General features: G+C 40.1%; 1 protein-coding gene across 1 annotated transcript in view; it reads left to right on the top strand.

The window, feature by feature from the left end:
- NSUN3 (NOP2/Sun RNA methyltransferase 3) overlaps window positions 1–21,451 on the top strand; it is a 67,486-nt gene that overhangs the window by 10,855 nt on the left and 35,180 nt on the right. Inside the window, exons 3-5 of the mRNA XM_059688045.1 lie at window positions 4,902–5,245; window positions 19,620–19,774; window positions 20,817–20,938. Coding sequence (XP_059544028.1) covers window positions 4,902–5,245; window positions 19,620–19,774; window positions 20,817–20,938 — 621 coding nt within the window. The remainder of the gene's footprint in view (window positions 1–4,901; window positions 5,246–19,619; window positions 19,775–20,816; window positions 20,939–21,451) is intronic.

Here is a 21,451-nt window from a genome sequence, read left to right as displayed (position 1 = left end):
AGCAAATTTAGTATATACATATGTGTGTGTGTATGTGTGTGTGTCAAAGAAGTATAGGATAGTAAAAAAAGATATAAAGCACAGTAATATTTTAGGATAAAGTTATATAGGAAAATAGAATGTAAGTAAAAGAGAAAAATGAACAGTGTAAAATTTTCATCTGTTCAAGAATAGTCCATGAAGTTTAAATGGACAATAATGGGTTTCAAAATCACTCTGATATTTAGGTTCTATGGGATACACTTGAAAAAGTAATATAACATTTTAAATGTCAGTTTTTTTACAGTATACTAGAAATCACATTCTTGAACATATGGTGAAGATTTTGATGTCAACTGAAAATGTACCAGAGGTACAGCGTTGTTATTACAATGATATCAGTGAATGTCCTAGCAGTTGACAGCCACTGACGTTTTGGGTCCCAGCTCTGCTGGCTGCGGGTGTACTTGAACTTCTGGCTTTGGAGATCAGTGAGTGTGTGGAGCAGCTTCAGTCTCCTCCTCGTGGATCTTGGGAGGAGGCCTGGAGTATGGCACCTGGCCAGCGTTGTCTTGACTCTTCTAATGTGTACTCACTCTGCTATCTGTTGGACTGCTAGCCCATCCATCAGAGCTTTAGACTTGAGTAGCCTCCGTCCTGCCAGCCCCAGGTTGTTATCCTCCAGTTCAAGCACTGGAGGGTGTGTGCCTGTCTGTATTGGGGGGAGGGGAGTTCACCTGCAGGGAGTGGGTGGGGGGGTGTGTGTGACGGGGTAGCTGAGACCCACATTAATATGCCAGTTTGCTTTCTCAGGGCTAGGAAGCACCAACCTGAGCAGCCTGAGCAATATTTTCACTGAGTTGGTCCTGTTGCAGCATGTGTCAAGTTCTTCCCTTTTTTTAGAGACAGTAGCAGGAAGGCGGGGCCACAGGCACTAGGTCAGTGATGGCGAACCTATGACACGCGTGTAAGAGGTGACACGCGAACTCATTTTTTTTGGTTGATTTTTCTTTGTTAAGTGGCATTTAAATCTATAAAATAAATATCAAAAATATAAGTCTTTGTTTTGCTATGGCTGCAAATGTAAAAAAATTTCTGTATGTGACACGGCACCAGAGTTAAGTTAGGGTTTTTCAAAATGCTGACACACCGAGCTCAAAAGGTTCACCATCACTGCACTAGGTGAAGGTTAGAGTAAAAGTTCTCTGTTCCTTTCTGTTGTGTACATTATTGCTACAGTACCAGAGTCTCACACCTCTGTTAAGCTTTGAAGCCAGCCAGATTTTGATTAGGTACTTTTTAATAGCAATGTGTTCTTGGGTAAGATGTCAAATTTCTGAAAGCCTCAGTTACCTAACCACAGTTGTGATGGTTAAATGAGGTAAGCATGCAGAATGCACATTGTAATCATCTGACCAGTAATCTTAATTATCCTATATAATAAAAGAGAAACATGCAAATTAACCATCCTTCTGCTACGCTCAGGCCCACAAGCCAATCAGAAGCGAGTATGCAAATTAACCCAACTAAGATGGCGGCGGCCACGGAGCTGGAGCGAGCAGGAGGCTTGGGTTGCCCCCGGCAATGGAGGAAGCCAAGCTTCCCACCTGCCCTGGCCAGCCCTGCGCTCCGCTCAAGGCTACAAAGTTTCAATTATAGAAGATAAATCCCAGAAAAAAAAGAAAAAAAGGAGAGGCTGGGCGCTTGGTTTGCCAGGGGGCATGGCCAGCCTGAAAACAGCCATCAGCCCCTTACCCAGGCTGGCCAGGCACCCCAGTGGGGTCCCCACCGTGATCTGGGACAACCTTCAGGGCAAACCAGCCAGCCCCCACCCGTGCACCAGGCCTCTATCCTATATAATAAAAGGGTAATATGCAAATTGACCCTAACAGCAGAACGACTGGGAATAACTGGTGACTGTGACACACACTGACCACCAGGGGGCAGACGCTCAATGCAGGAGCTGCCCTCTGGTGGTCAGTGCGCTCCCACAGGGGGAACTCTGCTCAGCCACAAGCCAGGCTGATGGCTGCCAGCACAGCGGTGGTGGCGGGAGCCTCTCCCACCTTCTCAGCAGTGTTAAGGATGTCTGACTGCAGCTTAAGCCTGCTCCCCGCTGGCAAGTGGACATTCCCCAAGGGCTCCTGGGCTGCCAGATTGATGTCTGACTGCCAGCTTGGATCAGGCCTAAGCCCGCAGGTGGACATCCCCAGAAGGGTCCCAGACTGCGAGAGGGCACAGGCCGGGCTGAGGGACCCCCGAGTGCACAAATTTTTGTGCACCGGGCCTCTAGTTATTAACACATTGTTTGCGGGTAGTTTTTATTGTGCGCTAACAAGTGGCGCAGGCCATTTTTGCTAATTTTTTGCTCAAATGGCAACGTTCAGTAGATTTACGATAACTTTAGTTTATGTATTTATACGTTACCCGCATTCTACCGCTAGTCTATAAAAAACGTATTAATACGTGTCCCGCGCTCTACTACCAGTCAACGTAAAACGTGTAAGTAAAACGTATAAATACGTTTCCCGCATACAATGTGTTAATATAATCTGGGTGAGGTGGATTGGGTAGGTAGAAAGCCTTCCCTGGGGAAATAAAGCCTGAATTGCCCTCCAGTAGAGAGTAGGAGAGCCAACCAGGCTACAAGTGGGTGAAAGAGGAGAGTTCATTCTAGGCAGAGGGAACACTTTATATTGAACCTGGTAAAGACTGAAGAAAACTTGGTACAGGAAATTCTAGAACTTCAGTAGGGCTGGGTGTGAGTTAGGAGGGATCAGAAAATGTATTTGTTCTAAATACATCAACATGTATTTATTTTGATGGTGGTGTTAAAGAATGAGAGATACTTTCAGAAGATTCTTGCCTTCCTCTGCCATATGCACTTGTTTTTGAGTCTAACAAGCTTCCCCCCTAAACTCTTCCAGTGACTTCCCATCACTTATAAGGTACAGTTTTAAAACTTTATCATATTATATTTCACCCATATAATTGTCTTTCACAAGTCACAATGGACTGCTTTTAATTCCCAAAATGCACTGTCCTTCATAACCTCGTGCCTGGACATGTGCCGCTGCCTTCACCCTGGAATTTCCTTTCTCACTGTGTCCTATGGCGAATTCCTCCTCATCCTTCAAGATAGTGGATGATGTACAAAAATCGGTTGTGTTCCTAAGCTAACAGTTCTTTTATACAATAAGGCTAAAAGGAACTGTGCAAGATTAATAACCTTTACTAAGGGATGTGAAAGAAAGGTGAATAAATACTGTGGTTAGGTTTGGAAGTACTGAATACAATAAAGGTGTTAATTCTCCCCAAATTTAGTGTATTTAATATAATTCTAATCAAAGTTACTATCTAGCTGCACAGATATTTTATAATTATTTTAAACTGACTACCTGATTCTAAAGTTCATCTGAAAGAATAAACATAAAGTAGATTTGGAAATTATGAAGAAAAAAAAAAAAGAATGGAGATTTGCCCCATCAGATATTAACCAATTGGAAGTTTTCTACCCTTGTCAGTTAAGGGGTGGACACGTGATGTAAGCCAAGCCACTCCAGTCTGTATTAATTATGTTTCTAATCATTATTTCCCTGTTACTACATGACTCAGAACCTTGGGTAGATTTTTACCCTGTTTGCAGAGTTAAGATTAGGATGGACTGACATAAGATTTACATTAGTGGCATTCACGGATTTCCCTTTGAGGTTCATTTTAATGCAGTGGTTCCCAAAGTGGTCTTGGGATTGCAGTATCAGTATCATATGAGACCTAATTAGAAATACGAATTCTCAGGTCCCACCTACGACCTACTGGATTAGCGCCCAGCAGTCTTTTACGGACACTGGATGCATGCTGAAGTTTGTGAAGCGCATTATTAAAGAAAGGGTTTGTCATCCTCTAGAATGCTGAAACAGATGCACAGGGCTCATATGATGCACCATCATAATAAAAAGGAGAAAGCAGACTTACAAATAAGCTCCTGATGGAAATTCACGTGGCACACTTCAAGTCACAGGTGTTACATTTCAATTCAGCCATTCCTCACATGGACACCTCCAGGGTGAGCAGCAGCTGGAATTTATTTAATTGACGATGGTTAATGAGGCTGCCAAATAACTCAGCTAGAAAGGTCAGCTCATAGATCAATTAAATATTTCCTGCTGTATCATCTGCCAGTTGATGAGAACCTGTGATTGTCAAGAGACCTAACTGTTGGACTAAATAAAACATTAGGAAGTTAAATTTGCTGCGGGAAGGGGTGAGAGCCTGCACCATCCATAAGAGATTTTTCAGCCATCCCCTGATCACTTCATTAACTCTGTTACTGTACAGTTCACTGTAGTTAGCTTTCCATACTCTTATCTTCATAAGGAAAATTTTAACACATAATTTAAACATCCTTTAATGATAGTAATTTTCCTTCTGATATTAATAGTCTCAGGTTTTAAATTTTGTCTCTAAGAAAAACACTTCCTTGTACAAAGAATGATTGACTAGAATCTATTTTGATGGTTTTAGAGGTATGTAAATGCAGGCCATGGTTTTTTGTTTTTGTTTTTTTTTTTTGGCAAGATATTCTGCGGGGAGGGACTAAGCTGAGGCAAGCGAGGCATTCCTCAACATTGCAGAATTTTAAGGGCACCTAACATTTATCTATAATCAACATAAATAATATTTTAATGGCCAAAATTGATATAAAAAGCAAAGATGAACAAAATGTCAAAGATTTAAATAAAGACAGGATTATAAGTGCTGGGTAGAGTCATATCGGAGCCTGAGTCTAAAGGAAAGTCAGTAATCGTGGCTCTGAAAATCTCAGGTAAGTAAAATGTAAAACTAGGACCACAGTTCCTAGATTAGTAATATAAAATTGTATTAGTGTTTTTAATAATATTCTTTTGTTTTTGTATTTCTAGGGATATACTAACATCTCCATCATGCTGGCAACATGCTGTTCTTCTTAACCGATTCAATTACCCTTTTGAACTGGAAAAGGATTTACATTTCAAGGGCTATCACACACTCTTTCAAGGATCTTTACCCTATTATCCTAAATCATTGAAGTGTTATCTTAGCAGAATTCCCCACCGGATACCTTCAGAAAGACACCAAATTGGAAACCTAAAAAAATACTATCTCCTGAATGCTGCCTCTGTTCTCCCAGTACTGGCTCTTGAATTAAGGGACGGAGAGAAGGTTCTGGATCTGTGTGCTGCTCCTGGAGGCAAATCAATCGCTCTGCTGCAGTGTGCTTGTCCAGGTAGTGTGCTTTTCTTTCAGTTATCAACCACTTTCCAATGTCCATCTGTATAAAGTGCTTTTAAAATATCTGGGGGAGAAACGTAAGATTGAGTTTGCAGACTTTGAAAGCATGAAACCAGGGCAATATGGAGAGAATGGAAATTTTAGCTGAGGAAATCAGTGTAAATAATATTTTCCCCCAGTTACTTAATTCTAGCAGGTAATTGGGAACAAAATTACATTTTGGGAATGAAAATCTATCAGATAATATGAATTCTGATAGACCAATAACAAAGATTTTAAAAATTTTATTACATTCATACTTAAGAGTCATATTGACTTCCTTGTAATACTACTATGAAGTAGAAATATATACATTTAGGATCATTTTTTATATCATTGGACCATAAGGTTCGATGGCAGTTCTGTCCAATCCTATATAATAAAAGCCCAGGGACCAAATGGTAGAACCATCAGAACAACCGGTCAACCAGTCGCTATGATGCACACTGACCACCAAGGGGCAGACGATCAACGCAGGAGCTGCCCCCTGGTGGTCAGTGCAGTACCACAGCTGACCGGGATGAGCGGCTGCTCCTGCTGCGAACCCCGGGCTGACAGGAACCTGGGCTGTGATCATAGTCTTCTTGCCCCAGGCTCCTCCTCCTCGCTCCCTGATGCCTCCACCAGACACCCACAGGCTGTGCAGTGCTGCCGCCAGGCTCACAGTGCTGACCCTGGAAGCCGGGAGGTGGGTTTGTGGCTGCCCCAGGACTGAGAGCTACTCCGCTGCCTCTCAGTGCTATTGTCCTGGGGCCCGGCCTCGATCGGGTCCCCTGGAGAGGCGAGTGCTCTGGCTCCATGGAAGATTCTGGACCAGGGAGCAGCTGCTCAGATGGCGCTCCCACAGCGGGCCAGTCCCTGCAGGCCACACCCCCCACCAGTGCATGAATCTCATCTCCAGGCCTCCAGTAGAAATATAATGTGATATATAAATATAAAACCCTACTATGCAAATAGACCGAACAGTGGAACAACCAAACAACCGGTCGCTATGATGTGCACTGACCACCATGGGGTGTGCGTGGAACATGGCAGACATTGGCAGCAGGTGGCAGAGCGTGAAACATGGAGGGTGTCGGCCACGGTGGGATGGTGGAGCAGGTGAGCCGGGGCACCAGACCATGGTGGGGCGAGCCTCTGGTGGTTACTGAAAATTCTTCGCATCTGTGTGCCGCGGTCCTGCCCAGCGCTCGCACCTGCTGCCAGCGCCGGCCCCGCTCCCACCCACTGCCAGTGCTGGAGCCGGTCCCAATCGCTCCACACCATCAGCGGGTGTGAGCGGCGGCTTCTGGCCCCGATTGCTCCTGAGAGCTTCCTCACCTCCCTCTGCTTCTGAGGGGTGATTGGGGCAGCAGCTGCCACTCGCACCTGCTGACATTACTGGCCCTGCTCGCACCCGCTGCTGGTGCCGGCCCCAATCACTCTTCAGCGGGTGCGAGTGGGGCCAGTGCTGTCAGTGTGTAGGAGCGGCGGCAGCAGCAGCAGCGGGAGAGGGGCTGCTGGCAGACAGGGGACCAAGGGCTGTGGCGGGAGGGGCTGGGCGGGGACGTGGAGGATGGGCCGAGACCTGCCCCTGTGCCCACCTTATCCTCAAGGCCCACAGTTCCTTTAAAGGTGCACTAATTCATGCACTGGGCCCCTAGTTTACATATAATTTAAAACTTTTGAGTAGTCTTTGTGAGGGCTAAACAAATAGTTTTATGCTTTTTCCCAGTTAATAATTGTGAGAAACGCTCACTTGTGCAAATTCAAATAATGGACTCAGACAGAGGAATGGCGAAAACAAGACTTTTAATGCGGTCTTGCAAGATCAGTTGTCTGGTTGAACAGGCACACACTTGGAGCGATGATCACAGGCTTTTTATTCCTAGTGTGTGAGAGTCCCTCCCCCAGTTCCTCATTGGTTGAGTACTATGGGGTTAACAGTTTTCTCCATACGTTGCCTAGGTCTATTGTCTCCCATTGGGTTATTTAAAAATAAATGAGTTGAAGCCTTTTCTAGTTATCTCCACCTCCCTTTGTTTAGCTGTGGCAAGTCTTCCTTGAAAATGTGCTACTGGTCACATATACAGTTCTTTGTTCTTGTACCCTCTCCCCTCCTCCCTACATCCTTTTTGTCCTGGGAAACTTCAGTAACCAACTGGCCACATGCTGTTAGTTTTCTCTGAAAGTGGTCCATAGTGAAGATGGATCACAGAGGCCTGTTTCCTACAATAATCAAATTAACAAAGACAGATTAACAGGAGAAAAGGTCCAAAGTTTGTTACAGATGTACATGCCAGGGGTTGTCATGAAATATGACCCCAATGCATTGGGCTGTTGAAGTTTATATGTCTTTGTGGACAAAGGAGAAAGGGGGCAGGAATCTGAGATTTCACAGCTAGTTGAGGAAGAGCAGAACAAGCTTCGTCGGTGCATTTTAAAAAATACATTTTTATTGATTTCAGAAAGAAAGGGAGAGGATGAGAGAGATAGAAACATCAATGATGAGACAGAATCATTGATTGGCTGCCTCCTGCACACCCCATACTGGGGATCGAACCTGCAATGAGGGCATGTGCCTTGACTGGGAATGGAACTGTGACTCCTGGTTCATAGGTTGATTCTCAACCACTGAGCCACACCGACCAGGCTGTAGGCACAGTCTTACTAGGCAACCCAGAATCGGTGGGACACAAGGAGTAATCTAGTTACCAGGCCCCTGCTTGGAGCCCTCCTATCCATCATACTTAATTCAAATTAGGGTAAGATGAGTAAGCTAAGATTTCTTTCCTACAGCAGGTCTTTCCATCTGAATTTTATGGACAGGAAAAGGGGAGAATCAAGTTGTTATTGTGCTGGGGGTGGAGTCCTTACAGTATCTTAAGAAAAAGAATTTTCTGAGATTCGCACAGGAGGATAAGTGATTTTTATTTGTATAGACTTTCATCTCTGTGTTTCAAACATCCCATTTCCCTTAATCCAGTCCTGGAAGAAGTGTAGTTGGGGATTTGGTAGAGCGAAAGAGAAAGCCAGTGTGCAGAGTTTCCATTCCATATTGCAGCTGGGTCCAGTTCAGCATCAGGCTAGTTGCAGTTCATTAGTCCATTGTGTGTGGGATCCACATGGCCGTGGGCCGCACAGGGGAATGCCAGGAAGCAGGAGCCAGAGCCCTGCAAGCCAGGAATTAGCCAAGAGGAACCAAGAGAGCAAACTCCTTTGCTTTGGGGATTAAATATCTCAAATTTTGAGCTTTTGCTGTGGCCATGCCCATTCTGGCCAATGACCTGTTCCCAGGTGTGATAGACAGACAAATACCTTCCCTATTTCACCCAGACTTTACTGGGCATGCGTCTATTCTCCCCTTGTCCAGTCCCTTCCCCCAGCCGTCTGTGGGGGATAGACTGGTGATTCCCTGGGGAGTGATAAACTGCAGCGCCCTGGCAAATCTGCACAAATGGCACACCTATAATGTTTGGCCTTTCTTTTGCTCCTTTCCTGTAATTAACAACTAGGTTGATTACAACGTACCAAAATGTCCTTTCTGAATACTAAAGTCAGTATCCCAAAAGTCAGCTCTAGGGTTGCAAAACTTTGGTCCCTTTCATCTCATTAAAAAGGTAGAAAGAAACAGATGAAGTTAATTTTTATAATACATTGTAATCCAGTACATCCAAAATTTCATTTCAACATGAAATCAGAATAAAAATTTTAATGAGATATTTTGCATTCTTATTTTCTTAGAAAATTTCCAAAATTAGTGTGTATTTTATACTTACAGCTCATTTCATTTGAACCAGCCCACAGTGGGACAATGCAATTCTACAAGATTTAAAGTTCTTCTGAAGTGAATTGCCATTTACCATTATTCTTAGTACAAAAATTATGAAATGTATATAATGTATATTTTCATAAATATTTGTTAAAAGTAATTAGTCAACATTCATCATCATTTTTTTAATGAGACCATGGGACTTTAAAAAATTACTTATAGCTAGATGAGATGGGGTTTATCATTAATTCTATCTCTTTTGTTTGTTGGATGGTTTTGTTTTTATAAATGCAAATGCTATTGTTTACATAGGTAAGAAGATGGAAGTAGTGGGAACTGTGTTATATAGTAGATTGACTAGTTTTTTAAGTTCCTGAATTATAACCCACATCACACAGTTATCTTTCATCAGCTTTATTTTAATTATCAGCTAGGTGAGCACTCTCTAGGTTCCCTTTTTATTTTGTTGAAGGCCAAGCATTGGAACCATCTCAGTTACAAAAGGCTGTGACTGTCACCTCGTTGTTGGACTCATTCACTTTCTCAGCCAAGGCTCCAGTGTGTTGAACGTTGGTGCTTTGGAGGTTTCTACGCCCTGGCACAGTTTTCAGTAGTAAGCGTCTGGATGGGTAGGAAGTTGGCTCCCCATATGTAAAGTTGGTGAAGGTGCCCTGACTCAAGCCTTCTCCTCCTCTAGGAAGTTGATCTGAAAATTGATTCTTACGAAACTGTCCACGCCCATATACAGTGGGGCCTTGACTTACGAGTTTAATTTGTTCCGTGACGGAGCTCGTAACTCAAATTACTCATATGTCAAATCAATTTTCACCATTACAATGAATTGAAATGCCATTAATCCGTTCCGGACATCCAAAAAACACAAAGCAATTGTTTTGTTAAATGTTTTTAAATAAGAAAAATGTATTTAAAAATAACGAATATTGTATAAAAACACAATACTGAACAATAGAATGTAGTGCAATAAACTTGTTTTATTAAGTTTAATGTACAGCATTTACCTTGGAGATCAAACGACTTAAAGATGCTGATGGAGTTGGAGGAGAAAGGCTGAACTGAATAACTGAATCTTATTTGCTGATTTTTGCCCTTTTCGCCACGCTTTCATCACTTTCATCTACAGGAGTTTTCGATAAAAACCTGTCCAATGAGATCTGTTCCATCCTCCCTTTCAGAATATTTCTGAAATGAGTTAGGCAAGTGTCATTAAATAGCTCCATCGCACGCCCAGTTGCAATTTTTTCTGGGTGTTTCTTTTGAATAAAGTCTGAAAGTTTCTCCCACATTCCCTCCTCCTCCTCCTCCCCCTCCTCCTCCTCCTCCTCCGTGTCATCTGTTTCCTGCAAAACCTCCGTGTGCTGCTGCATCTGTAGCCCCTTTAGCTCCTGGGTTGTCAGTTCCTCGGAGTGCTCCTCGATAAGCTCGTTGATGTCACCTTCCTTTATATCCGCCGCTGCCTCACCATGTCTGACAACGGAGTGAATGCCAGTCCTCTTTTCAAAATTTTCGAACCAGCCCCGACTGGCTTTAAACGGCTCGCCCGACGCCTGGTCCATTGAAGTGCCTGGGGTCTGCTGCAGCAAATCAGCATAAATAGCCCGTGCCTTCTCGCAGATTGTAGCCTTCGTCACGGTATCTCCTGCGAGCTGTTTCTCCGTTAACCACACCATTAGCAGCTTCTCCATATTTTCATGGATAGATGTGCGCTGTTTAGACATTATTTTAACGCCCTTGGCTGGAGTTGTAGCCTGTATCGACTCCGTCTGCTCCAGTATGGTGCAGATCGTGGAAGTGCTGCGCTCGTACTGCTTCGCCAAGTCGATCACACGCACACCTCGGTCATGTTTTTCGATAATTTCTTTCTTTAATTCAATGCACATCATCTGCTTCTTCTTCTCAGCACTGTCCTTCGCACTTACTTTCTTCAGATCCATGGTTGAAAAAACGAAGTTTTGCAAAATAACTGCAAGCACAAATGCGAGCACAATACTGATGCTTCCACTAAGAGCTAACCGCTTAAAGTGATGCTGGGCTGATGTTGTGGTGTTCACTGTGACGTTCGCTGCGCCAACTAGCGGTGGGGTATCTGAAGCTGGCTTGTAACCCGAATTTTAGCTCGCAACTCAAAGCAAAAAATCGGCCAAGAGACGGCTGGTATCTCGAAAAACTCGTTAGTCGGGACACTCGTAAGTCAAGGCCCCACTGTATCCCTTAGAACATTGTGTGTATCCCCGGGCCATGCGTATCCCAGTTTGAAGACTGCTCATTTATATCTCCATTTGAGAGCATTCCCTGTTGAAACAGATTACAAACATTTTTATGAGAACCAGGAATCCAGTTGTACTAAGCTTTGGTACAAATATATAGTTAACAGTATATTTAAGAGCAAACATCCTGTGTGTTTCAGAATGGTGATTAAAACTCCGATATTACAGCTTGCTGTATTTTTATGTAAGAAATAGTAAAAGAGATTATTTTGTAATAATTTAAGCTGAAGTTTTATGGAATCATGTCATAAGGAGTACTGGGCTTTACTTTCACTCTGTATTCTTTGACAGTATTCTTGTTTTGGCTGTTACATCAGTCTTGAAAATAGAATTTTTAGTATTGCAAAAGGTGGAAAAGATATGTCAATTTTTGGTATCATTTTAAAGAGAGGGTGTTTTAATCTTAAATTATCTTTATTAGTAGGCTGTAAATGTTTTACATGCTTATGGTAGGGAAGATGATTTGAAGGTGATTGAGGAATCCTGAGACAAATTGATATATTCTAGGACTTTGAAGTGGAGAAGAATCTTCTGTTCTTACATCAAGGGTAATGAACTACAGGCAGTGGTCCAAGTAAAGTAGCTTTTCATCTAAGTAGGACTAATGATAATGGTTTACTAAGAAGTACAGATGTCTTCATGCTGATGCTCAAAGCCCAAATTAGGTTAGCTACAGTGCTTGAATTTGGAATGCAGAAGCAATGCTAATCAAAGCTTTTATAAGCAAAATTTAAAGTGATGGCTTGGCTAAATGTGCACTTATACACCAAATTTCTTTGCATCAGTACTGAACTTTATTCTGGGCCAAGAGGCTTACAACTTTGAAGGATTAAAAAGCTCATGTTTGAAGTTGATTAAAAAAAATTATTCTACTTCTCTGTTGGTCTAGCTGCTCCCACCTGTAAGCACAGTGACAGACTATCCATTGGTTTTGTTGTTGTTGTTGTTTGTTTGTTTTGGTCAACACAGTCTGTGATAAGTCCTGGTATTTATAGAAAAAGAGCAAACAGTTCAGATTCAAAATAGGAAAACAATAATACATGAAGAATGACTTACCTTGGCAGAGTGGCTTGATCAGTTTCATGCTGTATCTCTCCAGGCATGGAATTCTCTTTGTTGTTAGTGATACATTTTTGACATCAGGTTAATCTTTGGTGATAGAGAAGATTAAAAAGATTCCTTTCTTTACTGTGAATTGCTCTTGGCTTCCTTCATACCCTATAGGTCAGTGATGGCGAACCTTTTGAGCTCGGCGTGTCAGCATTTTGAAAAACCCTAACTTAACTCTGGTGCCGTGTCACATATAGAAATTCTTTGATATTTGCAACTATAGTAAAACAAAGATTTATATTTTTGATATTTATTTTATATATTTAAATGCCATTTAACAAAGAAAAATCAACCAAAAAAATGAGTTCGCGTGTCACCTCTGACACGTGTGTCATAGGTTCGCCATCACTGCTATAGGTGCTATTTCTCCCCTTTTCTCCTACTAACTCCTTTCCATTCTTCAGGTTTTTACTCAAGAATCCACTTCCCTAAATTCCCTGCATTAGTTGCATCTTCTTTGTGGGATAATAAAAATAAAAACCAACTTGGAACACTCAGTATGTGCCAAGGACTAAATTAATCACATTGCATAAATCTGTGTTTTTCAAACATTTTTAGTAGTCTCTGCTTCCAGGATCTTAGATTGAATTTCTTTATAAACATCTTTCTGAAGTCCTAGGGCTCTGAGGAACACAGTACATATGATCTCATTTAATGCTGCAACTCATTATTTGGGCATTGTCCCCATTTTAAACAAAACAAAAAGAAGTTGCCTAAATTGCCTTAGGTGAGTGGCAAGTTTTCACTAAAATATTAGCTGTTGCTTCTGTTCTACATTCTCTCAGTGTTACTCAACTGCTGTCTTGTCCAACATCCTCCATTAGCCAGCTACTGGAGGTTTACCTTTGTGTCTGTAACAACTAGCACTGTTCCCGATCCATAACAGGTGATTAATAAACCAGAACCTGAGGGTATTTTTACTCTCAAATGTGTTTTAAAATTCATTATTACCATTTTGTATTTCTGTGTAAATTTGTTACATTGTTTCCAGATAGCTTTTTCAGCACGTTTACTATATGGACAGTATCATTATTACAATTTTTTCATAGAAAAGGACATATAAAACAATCATATTAGGAAATACCATACTGTTTTCCACAGTGGTTACTCCAATCTGTATTCTCACAAATAGTGCATGAGAGTTCCCTTTTCTCCACATCCTTGCCAAAACTTGTTGTTTGTTAATTTTATTGATGATAGCCATTCTGACAAGTGTAAAGTGATATCTCATTGTGGTTTTAATTTGCATTTTTCTGATGATTAGTGATGTTGAGCATCTTTTCATATGTCTATTGGCCATCTGTATGTCTTCGTTGGAGAAGTGTCTACAAGGTCCTTTGCCAATATTTTAATTGGATTGTTTGGGGTTTTTTGGTGTTGAGTTTTAAAAGTTATTTATAAATTTGATTATTAACCCTTATCAAAGGTATCAGGAATTATGTTCTCTCATTCATTGGGTTATATTTTCATTTTGTTGATGTCCATTGCTGTGCAAAGACTTTTTAGTTTGATTTAGTCCATTTTGTTTATTTTTCTTTTGTTTCCCTTGCCCAAGGAGATACATCAGAAAAAATATTGCTACGAGAGATGTCTGAAGTTTTACTGCCCATATTTTCTTGTAGGATTTTTATGGTTTCAAGTCTAACATTAAGTTTTTTAATCCATTTTGAGTTTATTCTTGTATATCATTTAAAAAGGTGATCTATTTTCATTTTTTTGCATGTATCTGTTCAGTTTTCCCAACACCATTTTTTGAATGAACTATCTTTACCCCATTGTATGTTCTGGCCTCCTTTGTCAAATATTAATCCCAGGGATCGGGCCTAAACCGGCAGTTGGACATCCCTCTCACAATCCTGGACCACTGGCTCCTAATTGCTCACCTGCCTGCCTGCCTGGTCGCCCCTAACTGCCCTCCCCTGCTGGCCTGGTCGCCCCTAACTGCCCTCCTCTGCAGGCCGGGTCCCCCCAACTGCCCTCCCCTGCTGGCCCGATTGCCCACAACTGCCCTCCCCTGCAGGCCATCTTGTGGTGACCATCTTGGACCACATGGGGGCTGCCATCTTGTGCGAGGGCGTGATGGTCAAATTGCATATTACACATTTATCATATAGGATGTCACCCCAATAAATTCAACTAGACAAACAAAGAAATAATCACATTATGACTTATGGCTCCAAGGAATAATTAGAACAAAAAATAAGCAGAATTATTTTTTTCTAAATTATGTGTACCAAAATAAATTAATGAGTGAAACTTCTTTTTTTCCTTTTCATGGACCAAAGGCTGGCATGTATAAATGCCTTAATGACTCTTTCAGGAATTTGTTAAATCCACCTCTCCCCTTCTACTTAGATGAAAAACATCAATATTTTGTTTAGTTTTTGATAATCTCAGCATGAAATTTATCTCAGTGTAATAAGACTTAATATTTATATGAAACCTGGGTTGTGATGCCGTATAGTGCATATTTTTAAAAGTTTAACCAATCTAAGACTATTTAAAATTAAATTCTCTAAGCAAAACAGTAATTTATAATAAAATTAGATTTCAACTGGGAGCTGTTTTAAAGCATTGAATTGAGAATCATTACTAAAACTATAATATAATGAAAAACTACCTGATTTTCAGTTGTAGTAAATATTCTATTATGTTTAAGTATTTTTATTATAATGGCATGTTTCAAATAAACTCAACCACATTTAGTGAGTACATATTTTGTGAAAGGCATTGGATGGTAGGTGTAGAGCAGTGAGGGATATAGAAATTACTAAGAGTAATGTTTCCTGAGATATGGCAGACTAGGTACCATAACCAACCCTCCTGCTGAAAACAACCAAAAAGGGTAGATAGGGTATAATATTAAAGAAAGACAAAATCTTTTTAAATGTATTAATCATTTCCAAATACTCAGTGGCCAAAATCTAAGAGATAGGAGGAACCTAGAAGGTACATTGAGCATTGAAGGTGGCTTTTGACTTACTTGAGTGCATTTGCTTAATCTTAAAAAACTTACATGTTGATTATTACTTCATGAAAATGCAGGAATAGAAGACAAAGCCAGAAACTGCCCAAGTAGAACATCTACTAGATTAAGTTACATAAAAGTGCTGTTCTCTCTATGTCAGGTAAACTAGGAAGAAATTGTCCTTTCCAAGGGACTGAAAAGAAACCGTGTTCAACTTTGGTGGTGGGAGAGGGCGGGAAATACCCTCTGAAATTTTGGAGCCACAATTAAGGCAATGTACACCATTCCAGTGAAGTCACAGAACACTGAAACTGCAAAGATCTTAAGTGAAGCCAGGGAGGACATTTTACCTGCAAAGGAACAACAGTTAGACTGAGAGTTGACCTTGAGAGTAACAACGGAAACCCCGCATTCAGAGGAATGATGATTTCAATGGGCTAAGAAAAGATGACTGTGATTCCTGAAGTATAGTCACCTAAAAATCTTGGAGGAGCAAAAGTGAAATCCCCCCATCCCCCTTTTTTTAAGACAAAAAGAAAGAGATAAGAGTTTGCCACCAACAATTCTGAAGGATATGCTTCAGGAAAAAGAAAAACTCTATGCTAGTTGAAAGATAGAAGATACCAAAAAATAAAGATTTTCCCACCTGGGAAAATCTAACAGGCATTGACTATAGAAGCCAATGATAATGTTTTGTGCAGTTAAAAATGTAAGCCAAATAAAACCCACATATATAATAACAGTGGCATCTAATTGGGCAAGGATTCTTACAAGATCCTTGTAAGAATCTTTTAGGAAGAATTGTAAAAATTTACTTAATTTAGATTTTTCTTTTACATATCCATGTTAAAACCTTAAGGGTTACTATTAAAAGACTAGAAATAGACTGTGAAATCTGTAAACCATAAAATGGAGAAATCGAATTGAAGATAATTAAGACATGTTTGTTTGTTTTTTCCTTTTGCCGCTCTTGGTACCTACTAAGCGGTGGCGGAGACAGGGAGTAACTTTGGGGGGCTTTCTTTGCCCCAGTTTATGAACCACACAGATTTGCTTGGCTTGGTGTTTCTTCCCACCCCTCACCTCAAAGCTTGAGTTGCTTTGATTTATTTCCAGACTGGAGGAACCTAGCCACACCTCATGGCCTTCCTGCAGGTCGAGGAGCCTCTGGAAGGGGGCCTGCTGACGAGCAGAGATGACCACGCCTGATTGCTTGCAATACCTCGCCTTGGCACTCTCTGGCTTCCTTAGCATTTGCCTGGAAGGGCCAGGTAACACAGACCCACTGTGTGTGGGAGTTACCAACACTTGGAATGAACATTAACCAAGGAAAGGCGGGAGACAGGAAGAAACTAGCAGATTGTTCTTTGTCTTTTCTTCCAAGGCTCAGGAATTCCAGACTGTGGACATATCCTGAGAGACTGAGCTAAGCTGTAGCCAGCTTGGTTACAGACCCTCTTACATTAGTGCTCCCTCCTTGAATGACTTACTTCCTTTTTTTCTCTCACTCATGCCTTCCTGGGATTGCACCCTTTTGATAACATAAACATTTGTCTTAAGCTGTGTTCTAGTGATGCCAGGCTAAGACACAACTTTTAGACACCTCTCCATAAGCTTCATTAGCAAATCCTCCAAAAACCATTCAAAATAAACATGAAAACTAAATAATAAAAAATATCCTACCTGTGCATATGCAGCTCTAAGTTGATTTTCTACCTCTACCTCCCTTTAACAAAATTGATGCCATCTCCTGAGCTATTGCCATATAGAAATTTGGAGTCCTGGTAGTAGACAAGATAAGCAATACACTTGAACACCTCTCATCTGAGATAAAAATATGTTAAGTTCTATAGTAGAGGCACAAAATATGTTTGAGAAACGGACTAGTCAGCCAGGTTTGATGGAGTACAGAGCATGTTGGTGAATAGTGAGAGGTTAAAATGGAAAGGTCTTGAGGTTTCAATATTACAGACCTTGAATTGAAGGCTAGGTACCTGAATTTTATTTAGTGGATGATGGGAAGTCAATTAAAAGTTTTTAACAATAGAGTGACAATCAGAAGAAGACAACACATGTTATAAATATATAGAGATGTATATACATATACACACTTTTGTACATACATGTATGTATTTGAGACAAGGGTTTACAAAAATGTATCCCCCTCTGCATTAGAGTTTCAACTTCAATTAGTTCTCTTACTTTGCTTCCCTGGTAACCTGGCAGAGATTATTACTATGTTTCTAGGCAACATTGCTTCTGATAAAAATGACCTGATTGGTAAAAAGCATGTGCACTGGGAGAAAGAATAAATAAACCCTAAGTGCAGTGATTCTTAACTTAGCATGTCCCTTGTGGGGGCCCTGGAAGCTATGCCTGTGGAGTTGTTAGACGAGGTATGGGCACCTGTGGGATGTGGGGCTTTTAAGCCAGGACAGCTCCACCTGCCCAATGTGAGTCTCATCCTGAATGGGCCATCAGAAGGCCTTCCATGAAAGAGCAGTGTCTCACCCTGCCCTCTTGGTAAGCTGGTTCCTGTCCTCTGTAGGTTGGTGACAAATGTGATCTGCTTGAATGTTTAGTTAAATCAGATGAAAATCAAACGGTGAAAAGAACACTTTAAATAAGACCAAAATTATAAAAATGATATGACCATAAGAATATTATGAAGCATATATTAAAAAAGATACTTCAAATGAATTCAGAAGACAATTTAGGAAACATTTACAAATCAGATGGAAGATAAAGGGTTAATAACTATAATATATGTCTTGTTAATGAGAAAAATATAAATAATACAATAGAAAAAAGGGGGGACAGAGGCTAAGAATAGGCACTTGACAGAAAAGCAAAAGCAAATGGTGAATAGACAAATGGAAAGATGCTCAGTTGTTAAGAGGTCAAGGATTACACCACAACATCGCATCCCACGTCAGGCTAATAACACTTCTTGTGGAAGTTTGGTGGAGGGCCATGGTAGTAGTATTTACTAAAATTAATAATTTCCCTACTCAAACCTATCCATTCCTCTGGTACTACCACATAATAGTAAATAATAATAATAATAATAATAATAATGAAAATAAGCAAGGATGTTTATTGAATGTTGTTATTACTGACAACAATGTGAATGCCCAATAGATGGTAATAGTTGAATAAAGGATGGAGTGGTTGGGTATTTGGTGGAAGGGATAGATGAAGAATGACATGAAAAAAATGATACCACAAAAGATAATCCTATTTGTGTAAATTTTTGTGCTGGTATATGTATAAAGAGATATAGTATGCTTATTTATCAAAATATTAAATGGCAGTTATCTGAAGACAAAGTTTCAGGTAATTTTTAATATGTTTTCTTCATACTTCTATGAATTTTTTAAAAAAATACTTGTATTTAAATATATATTATATAATTATATTACACATAACTTATAGCACAATGAAAATATATATATTCAAATAAAGGAAAATCAAAACATCGATTTTATTAGGGAGAGAGGCATTTGCCAAGTGCCTTCTGTAAAGTAGTTTTCCCTTATCCACATTTTCTCTCTCTGTGGTTTTAGTTGCCCAAGGTTAACCATGATCTCAGAATATTAAATGGAAAATTCAAGAAATCAACAGGGAGTTCTACATTGTGCTCCATTCTGAGTAGCATAATGAAATCTTGCACTGCCCTGCTCCATCCTGCCCCAGATGTGAATCATCCCTTTGTTTGGCTTAACCATGCTCTCTCTATACCCCACCCACTGAAGTCTCACAGCTCATAACTTGGGCCCATGTCTTTCAACCCTAGTGATAATTGCATTTTACATGCTTTTCCCACATACCACATATCTTCCTTTATTTAACATGAAGCTGTTCTGTCCTGGAAGGAGCTCTGTATATGTAATAGAATATGTCATTTACTCTTAACAGCTTTAAGGGAGAATTGAGGTATTTGTTGTATATTACAGGTTTTTACTTCCAAAATTAAGTTTGAATGAGTAAATATTGAAAGTTCCTGAGAAGCTGTATAAAAGCAAAACTATTAATGTTTTATGTAGTGTGTGTGAGTTTCTGTTTTTTAAATAATAATAATAATAATATTTACCTTTGAGCCCTATTTCTGCATAAATATAATACATTTATTTCTTTTTAAATTTAGTCAACCAAAAGTAGAAGTTTAACAATTCCATTGCATTCATTTTAAAACTTTAAAATTCTTTATCTTTAGGTTATCTTCATTGTAATGAATATGATAGTCTGAGATTGAGGTGGCTGAGGCAGACGTTAGAATCTTTCATCCCGGAGCCTTTGGAAAATGTAATTAAAGTGTCTGAATTGGATGGCAGAGAAATGGGAGATGCCCAGCCTGAAAAGTTTGACAAGGTACTTTATTACATTGTGACAAACGGATGGATGCCCAGTGATACCACTGTTGTGTTGTTTTGTTTTATTTTGTTTTGTTTTCCATCTGTTTCCAGACAGAGCCTGATACATTCTTTTTAAATATATTTTACTGATTTTTTACAGAGAGGAAGGGAGAGAGATAGAGAGTTAGAAACATCGATGGAAGAGAAACATCGATCAGCCGCCTCCTGCACATCTCCTACTGGGGATGTGCCCGCAACCCAGGCACATGCCCCCAACCGGAATCGAACCGGGGACCCTTCAGTCCGCAGGCCGACACTCTATCCACTGAGCCAAACCGGTTTTGGCAAGCCTGATACATTTTTTTGTACCCTGGGAAATTCTGATAAGTGAACCTGGAAGTAGTTTTCATTTGATGGTCAGCATGGTTCAAAGGAAGTGGTAACATTGGGATTGGAGATTATAGAATGTTTTTTATTTCCAGTTATTTCAAAGATATTTAGGAAAAGATCAGATATTACTTGTGTCAGTACACAAACATGTGCATTGTATTGCTCTAATTTGGTAACATTTCATATCAGAATATGATAGTTGAAGAAAAAGAACATTTCAGTAAACTGAAATTGAAATATTAGTTACTAAAAATAAATGCTGAGAATGCAGAAATATAATATCTGTTTAAAATGAGTCACTTTAATAAAATCTTTTGCTATAGTTGTCAAGTATTTGAAATATTAGTGGACATTAGTAGATTTTTAGTCCTCCCCCCATTCATATTTTCTCTCTCTCTCTCTCTCTCTCTCTCTCTCTCTCTCTCTCTCTCTCTCTCTCTCTCTCTCTCTCTCTCCTCCAAAAATTCAAACACTGAAAGTGCACAGGAAATTTGTTGAAAGTATTAGTAAAGAAATGTCATAAAGAAGAATTATCATGGTGTATTTTTGGCTTTAAAAGAAATGTATTTGCTATTTTTGGTCATGTTTTACATAGCTTCCCTATATACTTTGTGTCTGAGGATGTATTTTCAGCACATATTTGCATTATGTATCCTCTTTTTCCCTAGGTGTTAGTTGATGCTCCATGTTCAAATGATCGAAGTTGGTTGTTCTCTTCTGATTCTCAGAAGGCAGCCTGTAGGATAAGCCAAAGGAGAAAGTTGCCGGTTCTACAGATAGAACTCTTAAGGTAAGGGCTGTTAATGTAAACATTTATTTTGGTTCTAATGTAATTTAAATAAATGTGACAAAACATGACACAAGTATGTCCCCAAATAGAAGGTTTCCTATGTTGATGTCCAAAGACTGCATCCAGATAATTCTCAATCTTATTCCTCCAAAGGCTACACCCAGAAAATTCTCAATCTTATTCCTGGAAAGGCTGCACCCAGAAAATTCTTAATCTTATTCCTCCAAAGACTGCACTCTCTTAATTCTTCATTTTATTTCTCCAAAGATTGTACCCACGTAATTCTCAATCTTATTCCTCCAAAGGCTGCATCCTCATAATTCTCAATCTTACTCCTTTAGAGGCTGCACCCAGGTAATTATCAATCTTATTCCTCCAAAGACTACACCCAGGTAATTCTCAATCTCTTCCCTTTCAGTTCTCATGTTGGAATGTTCCTTCTGCCCCTGCCTGATAATGAAGTACTGTATTACTGTGCATTGTCTTTTAAAAGGCACAAGTGATTTTACTGTG

This window comes from Myotis daubentonii, chromosome 3, assembly GCF_963259705.1.
Source record: "Myotis daubentonii chromosome 3, mMyoDau2.1, whole genome shotgun sequence".
NCBI lineage: Eukaryota > Metazoa > Chordata > Mammalia > Chiroptera > Vespertilionidae > Myotis > Myotis daubentonii.
This window is presented reverse-complemented; position numbering and strand designations above follow the sequence as displayed.